Source organism: Salarias fasciatus, chromosome 6, assembly GCF_902148845.1.
Source record: "Salarias fasciatus chromosome 6, fSalaFa1.1, whole genome shotgun sequence".
In the NCBI taxonomy this organism is placed as follows: domain Eukaryota; kingdom Metazoa; phylum Chordata; class Actinopteri; order Blenniiformes; family Blenniidae; genus Salarias; species Salarias fasciatus.
The window spans coordinates 18,155,448-18,170,141 of record NC_043750.1 but is presented as its reverse complement, the minus strand read 5'-3'; the positions used below and the strand labels follow the sequence as shown (position 1 = coordinate 18,170,141).

At 40.5% G+C, this 14,694-nt stretch overlaps 1 protein-coding gene across 1 annotated transcript in view; it reads left to right on the top strand.

Annotated features, from left to right (window-relative positions):
• Positions 1–2,132: 2,132 nt before the first annotated feature.
• The window catches only part of LOC115390045 (neuromedin-K receptor-like), a 29,837-nt gene continuing 17,275 nt past the window's right edge, over positions 2,133–14,694 (top strand). The window contains exons 1-3 of the mRNA XM_030093703.1: positions 2,133–2,721; positions 5,707–5,895; positions 8,603–8,753. Coding sequence (XP_029949563.1) covers positions 2,354–2,721; positions 5,707–5,895; positions 8,603–8,753 — 708 coding nt within the window. The 5' untranslated portion in view covers positions 2,133–2,353. The remainder of the gene's footprint in view (positions 2,722–5,706; positions 5,896–8,602; positions 8,754–14,694) is intronic.

Here is a 14,694-nt window from a genome sequence, read left to right as displayed (position 1 = left end):
GCACAGCACATTAATAACTGCAGCTGAGATTGTACAGCTGAAGAGACCCTCGGGGTTTTAATAGTGATCAAAGACTCAAGTGAAAGCTGCTGCGATGAGGTTCGTGTCCTCCACAAGTCATCACCTCCGCATGCTGTATATAGCACACTGCTGTGGCTGCTCATGTCTGTAATTGAGTTTTTCTTTTCCCTGTTACCCCGGAGCATGTCCGCTGGAGCTATGGATTTGACATTACTTACAAAGTATACCTATAAAAACAATATTTAGTCACATTGCAAGAGCACATAACAAGCAGACTTACAATACATTCCAACAGCCGTCAATATGAAGATTTCAAAATCTATGAATTCATTCAGGTAAATGGCTGGATGTGTGTGCTCCATTCTCACAGCAGACGCAGCCACTTCTCAATAAACCTCTGACCGTGTGTAAACCCTCAAAATTGCACTTTATAAAGACTTTTAGCTGTTTCATTTTTAATTAAACAGTTATTTATTTTGCATTTTTAGAAATAGCGTAAAACCTGATGTTTTGAGAAACTGAATTTCCAGTCACTTTGAGTCTTATAATGATGTTAAGTTTTTTTTTAATATGGCTGATTTAGTTTCTGTTTCTGCACCACATTCAGCAGAGCCACTTGTTGAAAACAGCAAGAATATCACTGCTGTTTGTTTAGATTCATTGATTTATTTAAATCGTATGATTGTATTTTTGTTTCTTACAAGTCTTTTTAAGATGTAATTGTGGAGGTTATCTCACTTCTGTCCCAGCATAGGGTCTTTTCAGAATATTATGGTAAAGACAATAATCCATTAGTCAAGTCCAGTGACAATGCATTTTGATTGCTGTGTTTTCAAAGGCAGGATGAAACTTTCTGCTGCTTCAACAGAGCTAATTTTATTCCTTTCTTGTTTCTTTCAAACTTACTCTTATCATCCAAATTACACATGTCATTTTTTTTTTTTTTTTGCAGCACACTTCTACTGTTTGATAAGGATTATAAAATGGAGTCGAGGAAGCTTTTTGGAGACATCCCGTGAACATTTTAGTTTATTTGGACTTTTTTTTTATTATGAATTTTAAAATACACTGTCGTTGTGGTAAGCTTTATGTTTTTGTCATTACATAATGTGTAGTTGTGTTTATAAAACTGACTATAGAAAGGCACAAATGTGAAAAAGGTGTTGAAATGTTCTCTTCCATAACACAAAATGTGTTGAAATTCTTCATCTACAAATGCTTGAATAACTACCCTATAAGGGATTATTATTATTAAAAGTTTTGAGGTTACGGTTGGTGTAATATCTATTTGAGGATGAAATAAGATGTTTACTGACTGGAAAGCAGTATTGTATCTCTTCAAAGAGTGAAACTATCTGATGGGCCCCTGTCTGTAAAGTGAGAAATCCTCTCCTCTGCTGAGGAGCTGTATCAGGCTAATTAGATCTGATCAGTCATGAAAGGCGTGTAAATGTAACCCATGCAGAGGTTACAGGAGCACTAAGGGCAAATGCAAACAGAAGAAGGAGGTTTATCTGATGTGAATAGTGGGATGTCTGGGGGCAACTTCAGGACGTTAGCTGTGAATGTGGGTTTGACAGAAAAGGAGCAGGATCACAGCCATTCTGCCAGCGATGGGATGAAGCACTGTACTTTACCATCATTTCCAGTGGAGTGTGGAGCTGATTTAAGACAATTATAATTGAGAGAGAGAGGGGGAAAATGAACCACAGAGATGTTTAATGTTGAAAAATGACGTCCCAGATCATGGCTGTAAATGTGCGTGACAACAAATGAGAGGTGCGCTTCCTGCAATGTTCCAATATCCTGTGGAGGAACCTGAAATGCGGTTGACGCGAGATAAACGCGGGGATAAAAAAAAAAAAAAAAAAAAAAAACGCAAAGTGAGGCAGACTGATTATGAACTGCGGAGATACACAGAGGGGACCATGTGTTATTCATGAAGTTTAAAGCTGCATCCACGAGTATCAATCAATCTCTTTCACTATGTGTGCCATTCGTGCGTCACTGAGTGCGCACGGCGCCCTGCCCGCTGCTGCTGCTGCTGCTGCTGGAGGAGGAGAGGCTGTTATTTCACCCCCCGCATTCAACAGGCGCTGGAGGATACTTGATTCGCTTACACTTTCTCTGCATTATTTACTTTCGAGGTGAAAAAGTGCATGAAGGGTTACAGATAGGGATCTTGAAATGATGCGCGTTTAACTCGCGCGTTATGGCGCCTTTACGCAATTCCTCGAGCGAGATTTCCAGCTTTGCACCTCAAATAAGTAGAGTCGAGCAATAAAAAAAAACAGCATTACCCGCTACTTGAGGAGAGGAAAAGGAGAAGAGGATGGCAGCTCCACACAACGGATCAAACCTAACCACGAACTACACCAACCAGTTCGTGCAGCCGCCGTGGCGCGTCGCTCTCTGGTCGGTCGCCTACAGCTCCGTGCTGGCGGTGGCGGTGTTCGGAAACCTCATCGTGATTTGGATCATTCTTGCACACAAACGCATGAGGACGGTCACAAACTACTTTTTGCTCAATTTGGCGTTTTCCGACGCGTCGATGGCCGCGTTCAACACTTTAATAAACTTTATCTACGGTCTGCACGGGGATTGGTACTTCGGGGAAGCCTACTGCAAATTCCACAACTTCTTCCCAATAACGTCCGTGTTTGCAAGCATCTATTCCATGACCGCGATCGCTGTGGACAGGTAAACACTGCAAGAATAATATTTAGTCAGTGGTGCCAAGTTCTCTCAACCAGAGTAGCTTTGTTAATTCATCTACATAAATATGATTTTAAAAATCAGTATGAAGAAAAAAAAACCCACCAATGTTATTTTGCATAAAACTGAAAGCTTTTTTAGCCGTGAGGCATGAAATCTGCTCATTTTCAACCTTTAACAAACCTTTTTTATATATATTCTCATTCATCGAAACGAATAATATGGAAGATAAATCATGAATATTTCAGGTTACAATTAATGTAAAAAAAAAAAACACATCTCTTCTTACTAAATCAGTTAGCTCACCAATGTTTATTTACACAATTTAATTTTGCTTTCCTTCTTTGGGTACAGCCTACTGTTCCATCTGTAGAAGCATTGTGTTTCATTGACTGCTGTGTTCCTCCAGCAGTGATGGAAGACTGTGCCTTAGAGAAAAAAAATCTCAACTCCATATAAAGGCTTGCTTGATAACAAATTGCTCTCTGTTTGGCAAAGCTCTTGTAATTGATGTCATTTATATCAACTCATGCCTCTCATATAGGGAGTCATTTCCATGAAGTCTGTTTATTTTACATTCCACTGCTGCATTCTTTAGATTTATCGTCACATTATTCAGTCATAGTTTGTTCTTCCTGCTGTTTTAAGTGTGCATTTATTTGCATTTCCCCTGGAGACGTCAGTACGTACTTGTTTATGATTTGCATTATTGTGCAGGAAAGGCGGCTTCTCAGCAGGGTGACTGCCATCTCACCCACCAAGGACCTATTCCACAGATTTAATTTTACGTTTCAGTGCCAATGAATCAGAGGCTGAAGCTGTTGTTAACGGAGTCTGTGTTGCGGTGAAAGACTCTGGAAATGATAAGTCATTCCTCTGACTCTCCTGCTCTCTGTCACATGCACTCAGACTATTTATGCTCTTTGCTTTCATATATTTGCTTTCTGTCATGGCTCCTTCACCTGTTCCTCTTTGACTGCCCCTGTGGATTTCAGCAGTGTAGGTGCACTCTGCACCATTAGCCGTCCTTTGATACCGATCAGTGGAGCATCAAACGTCATAATGTTTGAATAAAAGGATTAAACTGATGAGCGAAGCAGCCAAAGACTGAACATAACAAAGAGCAGAGGCTTTTCAAAGCTCTAAGCAAATGCAGTGTGTGTAGCGTGCACATATGTGTCACAATGTGGAGCTGATACAGTGTGAGGTGTTTTTCTCCTCCAGTGCATCTCCTTTACACACAAATGGAACAGCGCATACCCCCAAGGCTGTGCCCATTCTGGCCTTGCTGCAGCAACTTTGATGCAATTGTATTTTTGCTCTGTAGTGTCCATTCAGGTTTGTCATGTGTGCACTGAGAAAGAGAACATTGGCATGACCTACATGATGTAGCTGTAACCTCCGGTCATGCTTCCCGTAACCCCAGTGTGGTGCTGTCTCCGCTCTGATGTCTTGAAATGGCACGAGGCCACAGTTCGCGATCATCTGTGAACATGTCCTTTCCTGCTAACTCTCCCAGCCGCTGTGCGTTCCTTTGGGCGTTGCACTCAGAGCAGCGCGTGTTTCTGTGTGAAAGGTAGCACTGACCATTGTTTTGTTTAGTATTAACGGTGATGAATTGTAACATTTATTCCTCGTGGTGTTAGCATCAACAGCCAGGCTGAAAGAACAAAAGGAAAGCCAACTCACAGTATTAGTCTGATGCTTCAGAAGAGGAAAAGAGTGTGGCTGAAAGATTTGATGATTTTTCTGAGGTTATTTCAAGCCGACACTTGGCATTTAGTGGTTGTTTGCGTAATGTGTCACTATTCACACTGGAAGTCCTCTGCTGGTTAAACACCAGGTGGTGATAGAGCCGGCGATTGCTCAGCAATGTCATCCCATCGTGGCCTGATGTCAAAACAGTGTGCTGTCTCAACACTTCTCTGTGCAACTTTTTTTAAAACTCACTATTTACATTATCATTTTTAAAACTACACTTATCAAAAAGTGACTTCTTCTTAGATTTACTGAAGCTGATCTGATGTAGTGATTTGAGGAAAAAGTCCATTGATATGTGTGAATACAAAAGTGTGTGTGTGTGCGTGTGTGTGTGTGTGTGTGTGTGTGTGTGTGTGAGTGTGTGTGTGTGCAAATAGGCAAAATCCTGCCTTCCTGAGCTCATTCAAGTGTGACTGTGTTTCAGGAGATTTGATCAGGAGTCATTGTGCCTGCTTGTTTGAGCCTTACTAACTCGGCACATACTTGATTGGACATCCTACAAGGCTCAATAAGATTTTATAAGTCGAAGGAATCGCTCACTAAGGCGATAGGACACCGCGGTGGATAACGTGTCCATCGTCAAACGATTCCTTACTATCTTAAAGTGACTGAATTAGCACCGCTAAGCCTGTGTGATCTGCAATTGGAAAAGCTGCGTTGCATCCCGAGTGGGTTCATGTGGCTCGTCCCTTCCTGGCCAGGTTCCCCTGTTTTATTGTGCTGTTCAAACAGAATGTCATCAATGTTTGTTGGAATGACTCGCCCATGATTTTCCCTGAATATTAAACAACGCTGCTTTATCAGACGCGGGCAGGCTGGCTGTGGAAAATGAATCATAACTTCAATTAGAAAAAAAAAGGTTAAAGTTGTATTTTAACATTTATCGTCTGCAACAAACTCATGTCACAAAATTGTTCGCATTTCAGACGATTCTGTTTTCCCCTTGTAAAACTGTTTGAATTTGCTCATGGGAATATGAGAAATCCCTCAAAGGTAGAGGATTTAGTCTTACAGAATGGTGACACATTTGAAGAGCTCACATTCAGAAGCTTCACATACAGAAGATCATGCTTTATATCAAATAGCAACAAGCTGTTTAGCCTTGGAAACATCCCTTAATGGAGTAATATATTTCCATATAAGGTCTGTGGTTTCAGTACAGATTCCTGACATAATCATGATGCATTCATTTGAATCTCTTTGCTGCAGGTACATGGCCATTATCCATCCTCTGAAGCCTCGTCTGTCTGGAAAGGCCACCATGGGGGTCATCATCTGCATCTGGAGCCTGGCCGTGGTTCTGGCCTTCCCACCCTGCTACTTCTCCACCGTCAAAGTTCTGCCCCACAAGACCCTCTGTTATGTGGCCTGGCCTCGCATGAAAGATCACATCTTCACGTGAGAATAATCTCCTTGTTTTCACCAAGAAGAAATATGTCAGCAGAAGCAGGTTTGGTGCACCACTTTCAGTTGTCATGCAACTTAACTTCTTTAGATTCTCATGGCTCTTAAAAGTGAATATAATATAATAATAATAAAAAGAAATTAATCAATGATTATAAGCTGAGGACGACATAAGAAAATAACAACTGGCTTGTGTCGGTTCGCTGTCTGACTGCTTGTAGAGAACTTTACGCTTTGTGTGTTCAAGTTGCACCAACATTCATCTTTTCCAAGTCAAAGCAAGAAAGTCGGTAACTGTGATAAGTTGCTGAAGCATTGTTTCTACAAAATACTTTGTAGTGGGTTTCAGTCATTTTTTAAATCAGGCTTGCTTATTTAAATCCTCAGTGTGTTTCTGCGACAGGTGCCAAGAAAAATCGAGGACTGAGTTCCCACTGATGTGCAATTACTCTCATTATTGTTGTGCCAGAAAATTTAGGCACTGCCAAAAAAAGTTAAGGATGAAGGAATTCTGTTGTTCACTGAATGAACTAACTGAAAGTGAGCTGAGTTCACTACATGGTAATGGCTTGACGTTATTCCACAGATGTCAGAAAAAATGCATCAGGAACAGGAATTTATCAACATCTGCATGACACTGCCCAAAACCCACAGGGACGCTTCATTTTAGAAAAAAAACTGGAAAATTAGCCCAACTGGAGCCTCAGTTCCCAAAAGAATGTACAAAATACCACTAGAATATCAAATAACTGTGGAGTGGAGTATCACTGTCTCATGCCGTGGTGAATAGGCAAATAATCACAAGAAAACAAACGATCTCATTTAAAAGCAATCTATGTGCGTTTTGGAAATTGAGGTGGGTCGATCAGTGTTGGCGGCATTACAGAGGACCCTTCCTGAGGTGCTGTGGATCTAATTCAATGGAGCCAGGAAGAGAATGATCCCACATGACAACTTGAGTCCCATTTTTCATCCCCTAACCTTATTCATATGGCTTTGATAATATCATACTGGAGTGTGGCCTGTGTGAGACAGATTGCATCGTCGTATTTATGTACCACTGCACACTTAAAACTGTTAGCTTAAAAACAACTCATTTTGGGTAGTTTCCCAACCCAGCGCTGGTTTAATATTGGACCAAACACACACTGGGTTAATTTAACCCAACAAATTTGGCTGGTTTCCTTAATGTAATATAATTGGGTTGTTCGAACAACCCAATTAAGTTCACATTGACTACACTGCTGGGTTCTTTCAACCCAGTAAGTTGGGTTGCTAATAAATAATTATTTCTTATTAATAATACAATTTTTTTTTTATTATTTTCTTGATTAGATATAGTCTCACAACAATTAATACTTATAAAATTCTACAGAGCTCGCAAAAATACTGCAAGGGCATTTGGTCACAGAGTGTCAGGCTTTCATTTACAGGAGCTTTTTTTTCCAACATGCCTTGACCTGTAACAGCAGCAAGACCACAACACCTCCTGGTCCGACATTAAGACCAACCAAACACAAAAAAAGATAACCACCAATAACACTATCAACATTGGAGCATCAAAATAAACCAGTAAATCAACTGTTTAAGTCTTAAATATCCCACATTGCAGCACCACCATCATGGCAGCCACCACTAAAATAAAAAAAAAAAAAACCCACAACAATTCCATAGAATAGAATTCCTCATAACCTTTTTTTTTAAAGGGGCTGTATCATGCTTTTTTAGCTAGTCCAAACCCTAGAAATGGCATTAAGATGGTAATAGTTTATTTTTGGTGCTAAGTTAAAGTAATTTTGTGTGAAATAAACGTTTTTCTGGGGCTAATTCTGAAACCCGGAAGAAAAAACGCTCTGTTTCACTGAAAATCCTGCCTCTCCCCCTGTGGACTTTGACTGACAGCGTACTTCAACCAATCAGCGCTTCAAAACAAATACGCTGGCTAGCTTTAGCTCTTTAGCTCTAGCTTCTCTACATGCAAAGACACGCGAAAACGTCTTTTCCTGTGAGAAACTCACCAAGTGCAGACCCTTCAAACTCTTGCTCTTGCTTGATTGTTGCTTTCAGACGATGGTTAAAGTTTATTTCCGTAATCGGAGTTACAAAAAGCAGCAACGCTGATTGCCGAGGGCCTGCGGGAGGGGGGCTCAGGGGAGCCATCTTCACCGTGTGACGTCAACGTGGGAAGCACAGAGTTTTCACGGGTGTGGGAGGGGCTGCCTCTCTGAGCAGCAGAAACATGAGGAAAGCTCATACACGCAGGCACGAAGGAAAAATATGCTTTGGGGGTCTTTTTGGTGAGTACATAACTGTATAACAAGGTTAAAACATACAAAAAGTGAATTTTGCTTGATGCAGCCCCTTTAAGTATTTAACCTTTAATTATACAGGTGTATCTCAGTGAGATGGCCTGACGAGATAGCTTAATTGACATTAGCTTGGAGACATACCAGTCGACTGAAGCCAGTACTCAACACAGCTTCACTAACTTACATCTTAACAACTTTATGAAGGTCTATATAATAATGATACAAAGGTAACTTTAAACCAACACAACCCTATAGAAATTACAACCCAACAGCTATTAACTTACTATACTATACTATACTATACTATACTATACTATACTATACTATACTATACTATACTAAATAGCACCTTATATTGCGTAGATCATTTATTTGTCTGATTCCTTCAACAGGTATCATATCATTTTGGCAGTTCTGGTCTACTTACTGCCTCTGGTGGTGATGGGCATCACTTACACCATTGTAGGAGTGACGCTCTGGGGGGGCGAGATCCCTGGAGACTCGTCTGATAATTATCATGGACAGCTCCGGGCTAAAAGAAAGGTAAGAATGCCTTTCTTCCTATGACCCCAAGTCTCGTCTGACACTGAGACATGGAGATGAGGGAATATATTCTGTAATTTTACTCCATCTGAAACCTCAGCTGATTCAGATAATCATGATGTTACAAAACGTTCATGTTAACAAGAGAAAAGTGAATTACGGCATGAGCAAAAAAAAGTTGTTTAAACACATATTGTCTTCAGGTCTATGTCTTATCTTGAAGTGAGGAAAAAAATCACTAAATAGCTGCTGTGCTCCATTATGCGCTCTCTGCTGCTATAGGTGTACCTGCAGGATTTAGAGTTAAGCTCCCGTCTCAGGTGATTTAATTAGCGTGTCTCAATACATGTGTCCCAGAATCCCGAAGCACTATCGTAGCTAATTACCTGCGCATGGCATGTTCAATGTCGTCTGCATTTTCTGATAATCTGCCGTTAAGTGTTTCCTGCTGATAATCAGCCTAGTGACAAAAAGAATACTGTTGTAATAAACTGCAGCACTGAAATGACAGCGTCTTCCACTTTGTGATGCTTTGCACAGTTTCAGGTCTGAAACGTAAAATGTTCTTATGTGTTAAGTTTTCTATTTAACCTAATATATGCTTTCAGATTTGTTTTATCCACTTTAACTCATGTCTGCTGCCAGCGCAGGTCTCCCTAATCAATCTCAAAGTTTGACAACACAGAGAACATAAATAGAATTTTCATTCATACCATCAGTAACAAATCGATCTTATGTTGTCACGGCTGAAGGAAGAGAAAAAGATTATTTCCAACTGCGAATGAAAAAAACAACAACACTGTGGATCCAGCTCAAAAAGTCTAGTAAAAGCAGAATCAGAAATCACACCATGGAACTTACATATTGTTAATGTTTGTTGGATTTAAATGAAATGTTGATTTTGTGTGACAAGGTCGGACTTCTTAGTCAGTGAGTTTCCTTGCATAAGTTGCTTGGGTTGTTTGTTTTTTGTTTATTTTTTCTTTTCTCCTTTTCTGTAAGAAGTATAGGCATAAAAAGCTTTGAGCTGTACCCATTGTCATGTAGCATCATTTACTGTTATTGTATTTAAGCTGTGTTCACTCCAAAAAATTTATTTTCATTGTATATCATGAAATTGGTCATTACTTCGATTCATATACAAATATATGAATACAGTAATGCAAGTAAAATGCAAAAAAACTCAAACAAATTATATCTTTTTTGCAATAGTGAGCAGCAGGAATTTGCCTGTCAGACACTTCAGGGAAGGAAACCTTGACTCTAAACAGTACAACCTTTGGCATTGTCAATAATTGTCAGTCAAGAGGTTGTTCTTTCATCCAGAGAGGCACAAGCTCTGAAAGCCGTCACCAGTGTCTGCAGGCAGTATGAGATCGACACTCTAGAAACTGCCTCTTTTATCCTTTGGACTCTTTGGAGTCATTCTCACGTTTGTTGCAGTGAAAAGCTCAATACTGACATGAAGAACGATATCTTACAGCACATTTATTGGTCATGAATCAGTGGCAAAGGCAACCAAATGTTGACAATTCAGTCCATCATTGCAATTTGAGTGGTATAGATATTTCTTTTGGGACATTTTTATGTATTGAGCAGCATGGTTATGGATTCTTGGCATATTATGTCTTCATCAGTTCTAAACCCTCATGTTTTTGTGCTCCCCGGGTCTACTATCAGACTGAATCAAGTGTTTTTATTGGTGTGAGTGAGTAAGAACATGTTTCAGCTCTAAGTGAAATTGTGACAGGGAAAAGTCTGTGTTCATCTTGATGTACCAGTTTTTAGTGAGACATGGAGTGAACCAGTACTTCTCTTTAAGGTGGGCCCATTCCTAGCTCTAATGCGTTTGGATTTGACAAGCTCTAATGAAAGCGACAGCTGGAGCCGTTTTGAGCAGTCATGGATCAAGCTGTCTCTGTGTGACACTTAACCTGTCTGAAATAACAGTGAAAGTGTCACCTGTGGGTAGATCCTGACTGATGCTTTTCACACACCGGGGTCAGGTACGCCGTGCCGCTACCGCTGCCACATGCACGCAAGAGCACCGTCCCACTGTTAAAGCATTCTTCACAGACGCTGCTCCAGCAATTTCTGCAACAGAGAAGAGGGATTTTCACAGTCTGCAGGAATATAAAAATGCTATATTAGCTCTGGGTATAACTGTGGCAAAACCCTTGTGTGTAATGTGTCTGTGCACATTCTGTGATAAAAACACTCTTCAGTTGTGCCAGTCAAGTATCATTCTTTGCCTCAGTAGAAAACATCATTTTTAAAAGTATAAGCACAAGCCATCCTTATTGAAAACCAATGACACAAATAATACTTGGTAATATTCATCATGCAGTGCCAGCAGGGATCTGGCTCATCGATCACAATTTTTTTTTTGGACCCCAAATTTACGACCAGACCAAAACGTTATCTTCACTGACAAGAAAACTCAGAATTGTGGTTAAAGGCAATTGTCAGTGACACAAAATAAAGATCTTTTTAAGTCCATTCACTGCACTTCATACAAAGTTAAAGAACAAATAAAAACTTTTGGGATCATCGATCTTGAACGCTTCCTCAAATAAACTTGAGTAAACAAACATTTGCTCAATACAATAAATACCTTCCCTCTTGAAACAGGCCTTGACACCAGCAGACTCTTAAACAGTCACGACCTCCATTCACAACCAGCTCACATGGACGCAAACACAAACCCTGTGTATCTCTTTCGCATGGAGTCATTTAAACAAGTGTCAGACTAAAGCAAACACAATTTCGGGGCAATCTGGGCCTTCCCTTAAGCACACACATCCTGTACTCAAGCTGCTGGCATTGTGATTTAATAGGTAATGAACTTCTACCCGAGTCTGTTTTAGCTCATTAAAAATGTGAGCTGCGGACGCGGTTTGCCGTGGCCCCAGCTTCCCAACTGCGTCTCACAAGATGACGCTGAATGAAGTGCTTCAAAGCGCATTGTGAACACAGTAAGTGTTTGCGCCTTGAACTCACTGAGTCCAGCGTGAATGCAAAACGTTACTGCTCACAGTTTTTTGACACTGCGGTATTTTCCCTTTGTGTTCTGGTAATTGCTCATTCTCTCCATCACCTATAGAATTGATTCCAGTTAGTGCAGGCTCCAACTTCCTGTGTTTGCCTTGACAGGTTTCACCCTCCCCATATTGACCTCGCTACGATTTTCATTATTTCTGAGTCCTCCTGACGGAAAATTGGTCTTTGGAGGGTTCTTAAGATCAATAATTCAAATAAATATTTGTGCATCTGAGTGTGGGCATGTGAGTGTGTGTGTGCATGTGAGAGTGTGAGGTCAAGACATGTTTTCGGAGGAGACTACAGTTAGGGTTGTTTGAGATTAGTTCAGTCTGGCAGATAATCCGTATGGTAAAGGTCACATGAAATCTATTTATCTATCATCTATTTCTTTTGATCTATTTATTTCGTTTTGTTTGCCACTTAAAAAACCAAATGGTGACTTTAAAAACAGACTTTAAGGTCAGTGTGTGATCTGCCCTCAGCTGGTACATTAGAGTTTTGAGTTGAAGGTTCACAGACTCCACAGAGAAAAAAATAAGAACGCCCCGAGGCAACACGCTCAAGCGTCTCAAAACTGGCTGGCTCGCAAGCTTTTCTATCTACTATAGTCCAGATTCCTTACAAATACTCTAAATTAAAAAAAAATTAAGCGTGCCGAAACATCAGGAAAGCACATAACTTAGTTTTTTACACTAGAAGATTCCTTTGTTTCCTGTTGTTCTAATCGTTTGGATGATTGATGTGTTTCCATTAATCTATAGCTAATTCTTTGATGTTTGTGCATTAATTTGACCTTAATTCACTTATGAAGGTTAGAACATTACTTGTGGTCATGATTGGTGAATGTACGGCTCATTACCTGAGCCCCTGCTTAATGTTTCTGAATAATTCTGTGATCTCATTCAACATTCATGCGTCTCTATGAATCCCACATTGGCTCATTTGTTTTCAGGTCAGCAGTCGATGGACACTTTTGGGTGAGTTGACTGACCATTAGAATCTGTGGAACCTTCCACAGCTGCCACAGATTGGAAAAATGGCTGACGATCGTAATTTAATATGAGTTTAATCAACACAGCCACAGTTTGCCATTCAGATCTTCACAACATATGAGTGAAATGACTTTCATATTGTGTAGCATTTTCCTATAGTTGACACTTTGTCACATGGATAGATGAAGGTGAGGATTGTACCACTAACTTAGATATGAAAGGCGACCATCAATTTCATATATTTGTTTGACAATACAATTGAAACTAGTCATTTAACTACTAGATTTCGTAGCTTCTGCGCTTCAATCTTTCATTGAAGTGTATTAAAATGTGCTAGACTCTCACTGGTCAGTCACTCAACACCAGATATAATCTCAAACCGCTTAACACTGAAGAAACCTGCAGCCGCACAGCTGACCAGCAGGACAACTTGTCAACACTGTAACGACGCTGAAGGGAACGGCCTGTGCACCCTGTTTTCACTAGTTCTTGCACCTCGCCTTTGACATGTTGGGCTTCACAAGATAGCAACAGGCTTGTACCTTTCTGTACAAAAGCAAATATCACTTCCAGACAACACAGGAGAATTTTTTTCCACATATAGATTGATTTTTTTCTTTCTCCTTCAGCAAGACTTACCAGTCATCTCTCGCACTACAGGAGGTAAAAAGAGGTTGGTTTTTGACGGGCAAGTGATAAAATCACTGTCATCTTTTGTTTTTAACGCAAAAGCCATCCAGTATTCAAGCGGCCTATCTGCCTGTGCATGGAGCGGTGATGACTATTGACTTGAACTACTGAAAATGGATTTAAGGACAGTGTGAAATGTGTGTGAAAGATGTGCTCAGACATTAATACAGTAACTTGTGTAACCTCAGGCAAACATGAAGCTGAATGAATAACTGAGGCTATGCACAATGAGGGGGTTTCACCTGAGAGAAAGGATAAATGAATGCTCGAATGTATCTTTCAGAAAGGTACTGGATAACTACGATCTTCACCTGTACAGACATATAGGATCTGCCCATATCTGATGCAGCCACTCAAAGGAATGATGAAGTGCTTTCTGTTTAATATTGCGAGGATTGTAGCGAAGGCCACTAAACTGAATCTGATTGCACATAAAAAAGCAGCAGTATTGTACAAGCATGGGCAATAAAGGGAGCTATTATTTCTTGGGATTCCTCAGGAATTGGCTGGTCCGTTCCTCCATCTATCTTCAGTGTGGGTGGACGTAACAGACCCAAACGGGGAGGATTCACATCTGTATGCATGTATTCCGCTGCAGTCAGTGTGCAACAGGTGTGCTCATCTCCGCCCCGTCCTGAGGCTGCGTTTTTCAACCGTCCGTCTGACAAGCAGCACCAAGCATCTCTCATAACGCGGCCATAAAACTCCTTAAGACAATCTGTGCTGAATTTGTGTCCTATAAGCACCATCGATCGGCCATTTCCCTCCTGTTGACGTCTAAAGCGCTGCGTGTTGTCGAGTGTTTCTCTGTGGATGTAATGATTTCAATGGATTACCTGACAAAGATCAGATTGTTCCCCGAACGAGGCGCGGCAGCGTTAAGCTGCAGTGTCTGTCAGTGCCGTACTGACAACAAGATAACAAATATTCTGTGAGTCCAAACGGGTTAGATGCATGTCAATAGTGGTTAGAGGGGCATGTGTATCTGTGTGTATTTGTGTGTCAGGGATTCTGAATAGAAAGGTCATCATATAAAAAAAAAAAAAAAAGAGCAACAGAATGAAACAATGTGACCGGTGGTTTTTGGATGTTTTGTTGTGTACGTTCTTCTTTCACCTGCTGTGCTCTTTCTTCCCACCTCCACATGCCTCAGACCGTAATCGAATCTGTACCTTTTTCATGAGCGCATACTGGTAAATCGACTGCAGGTTTATGTT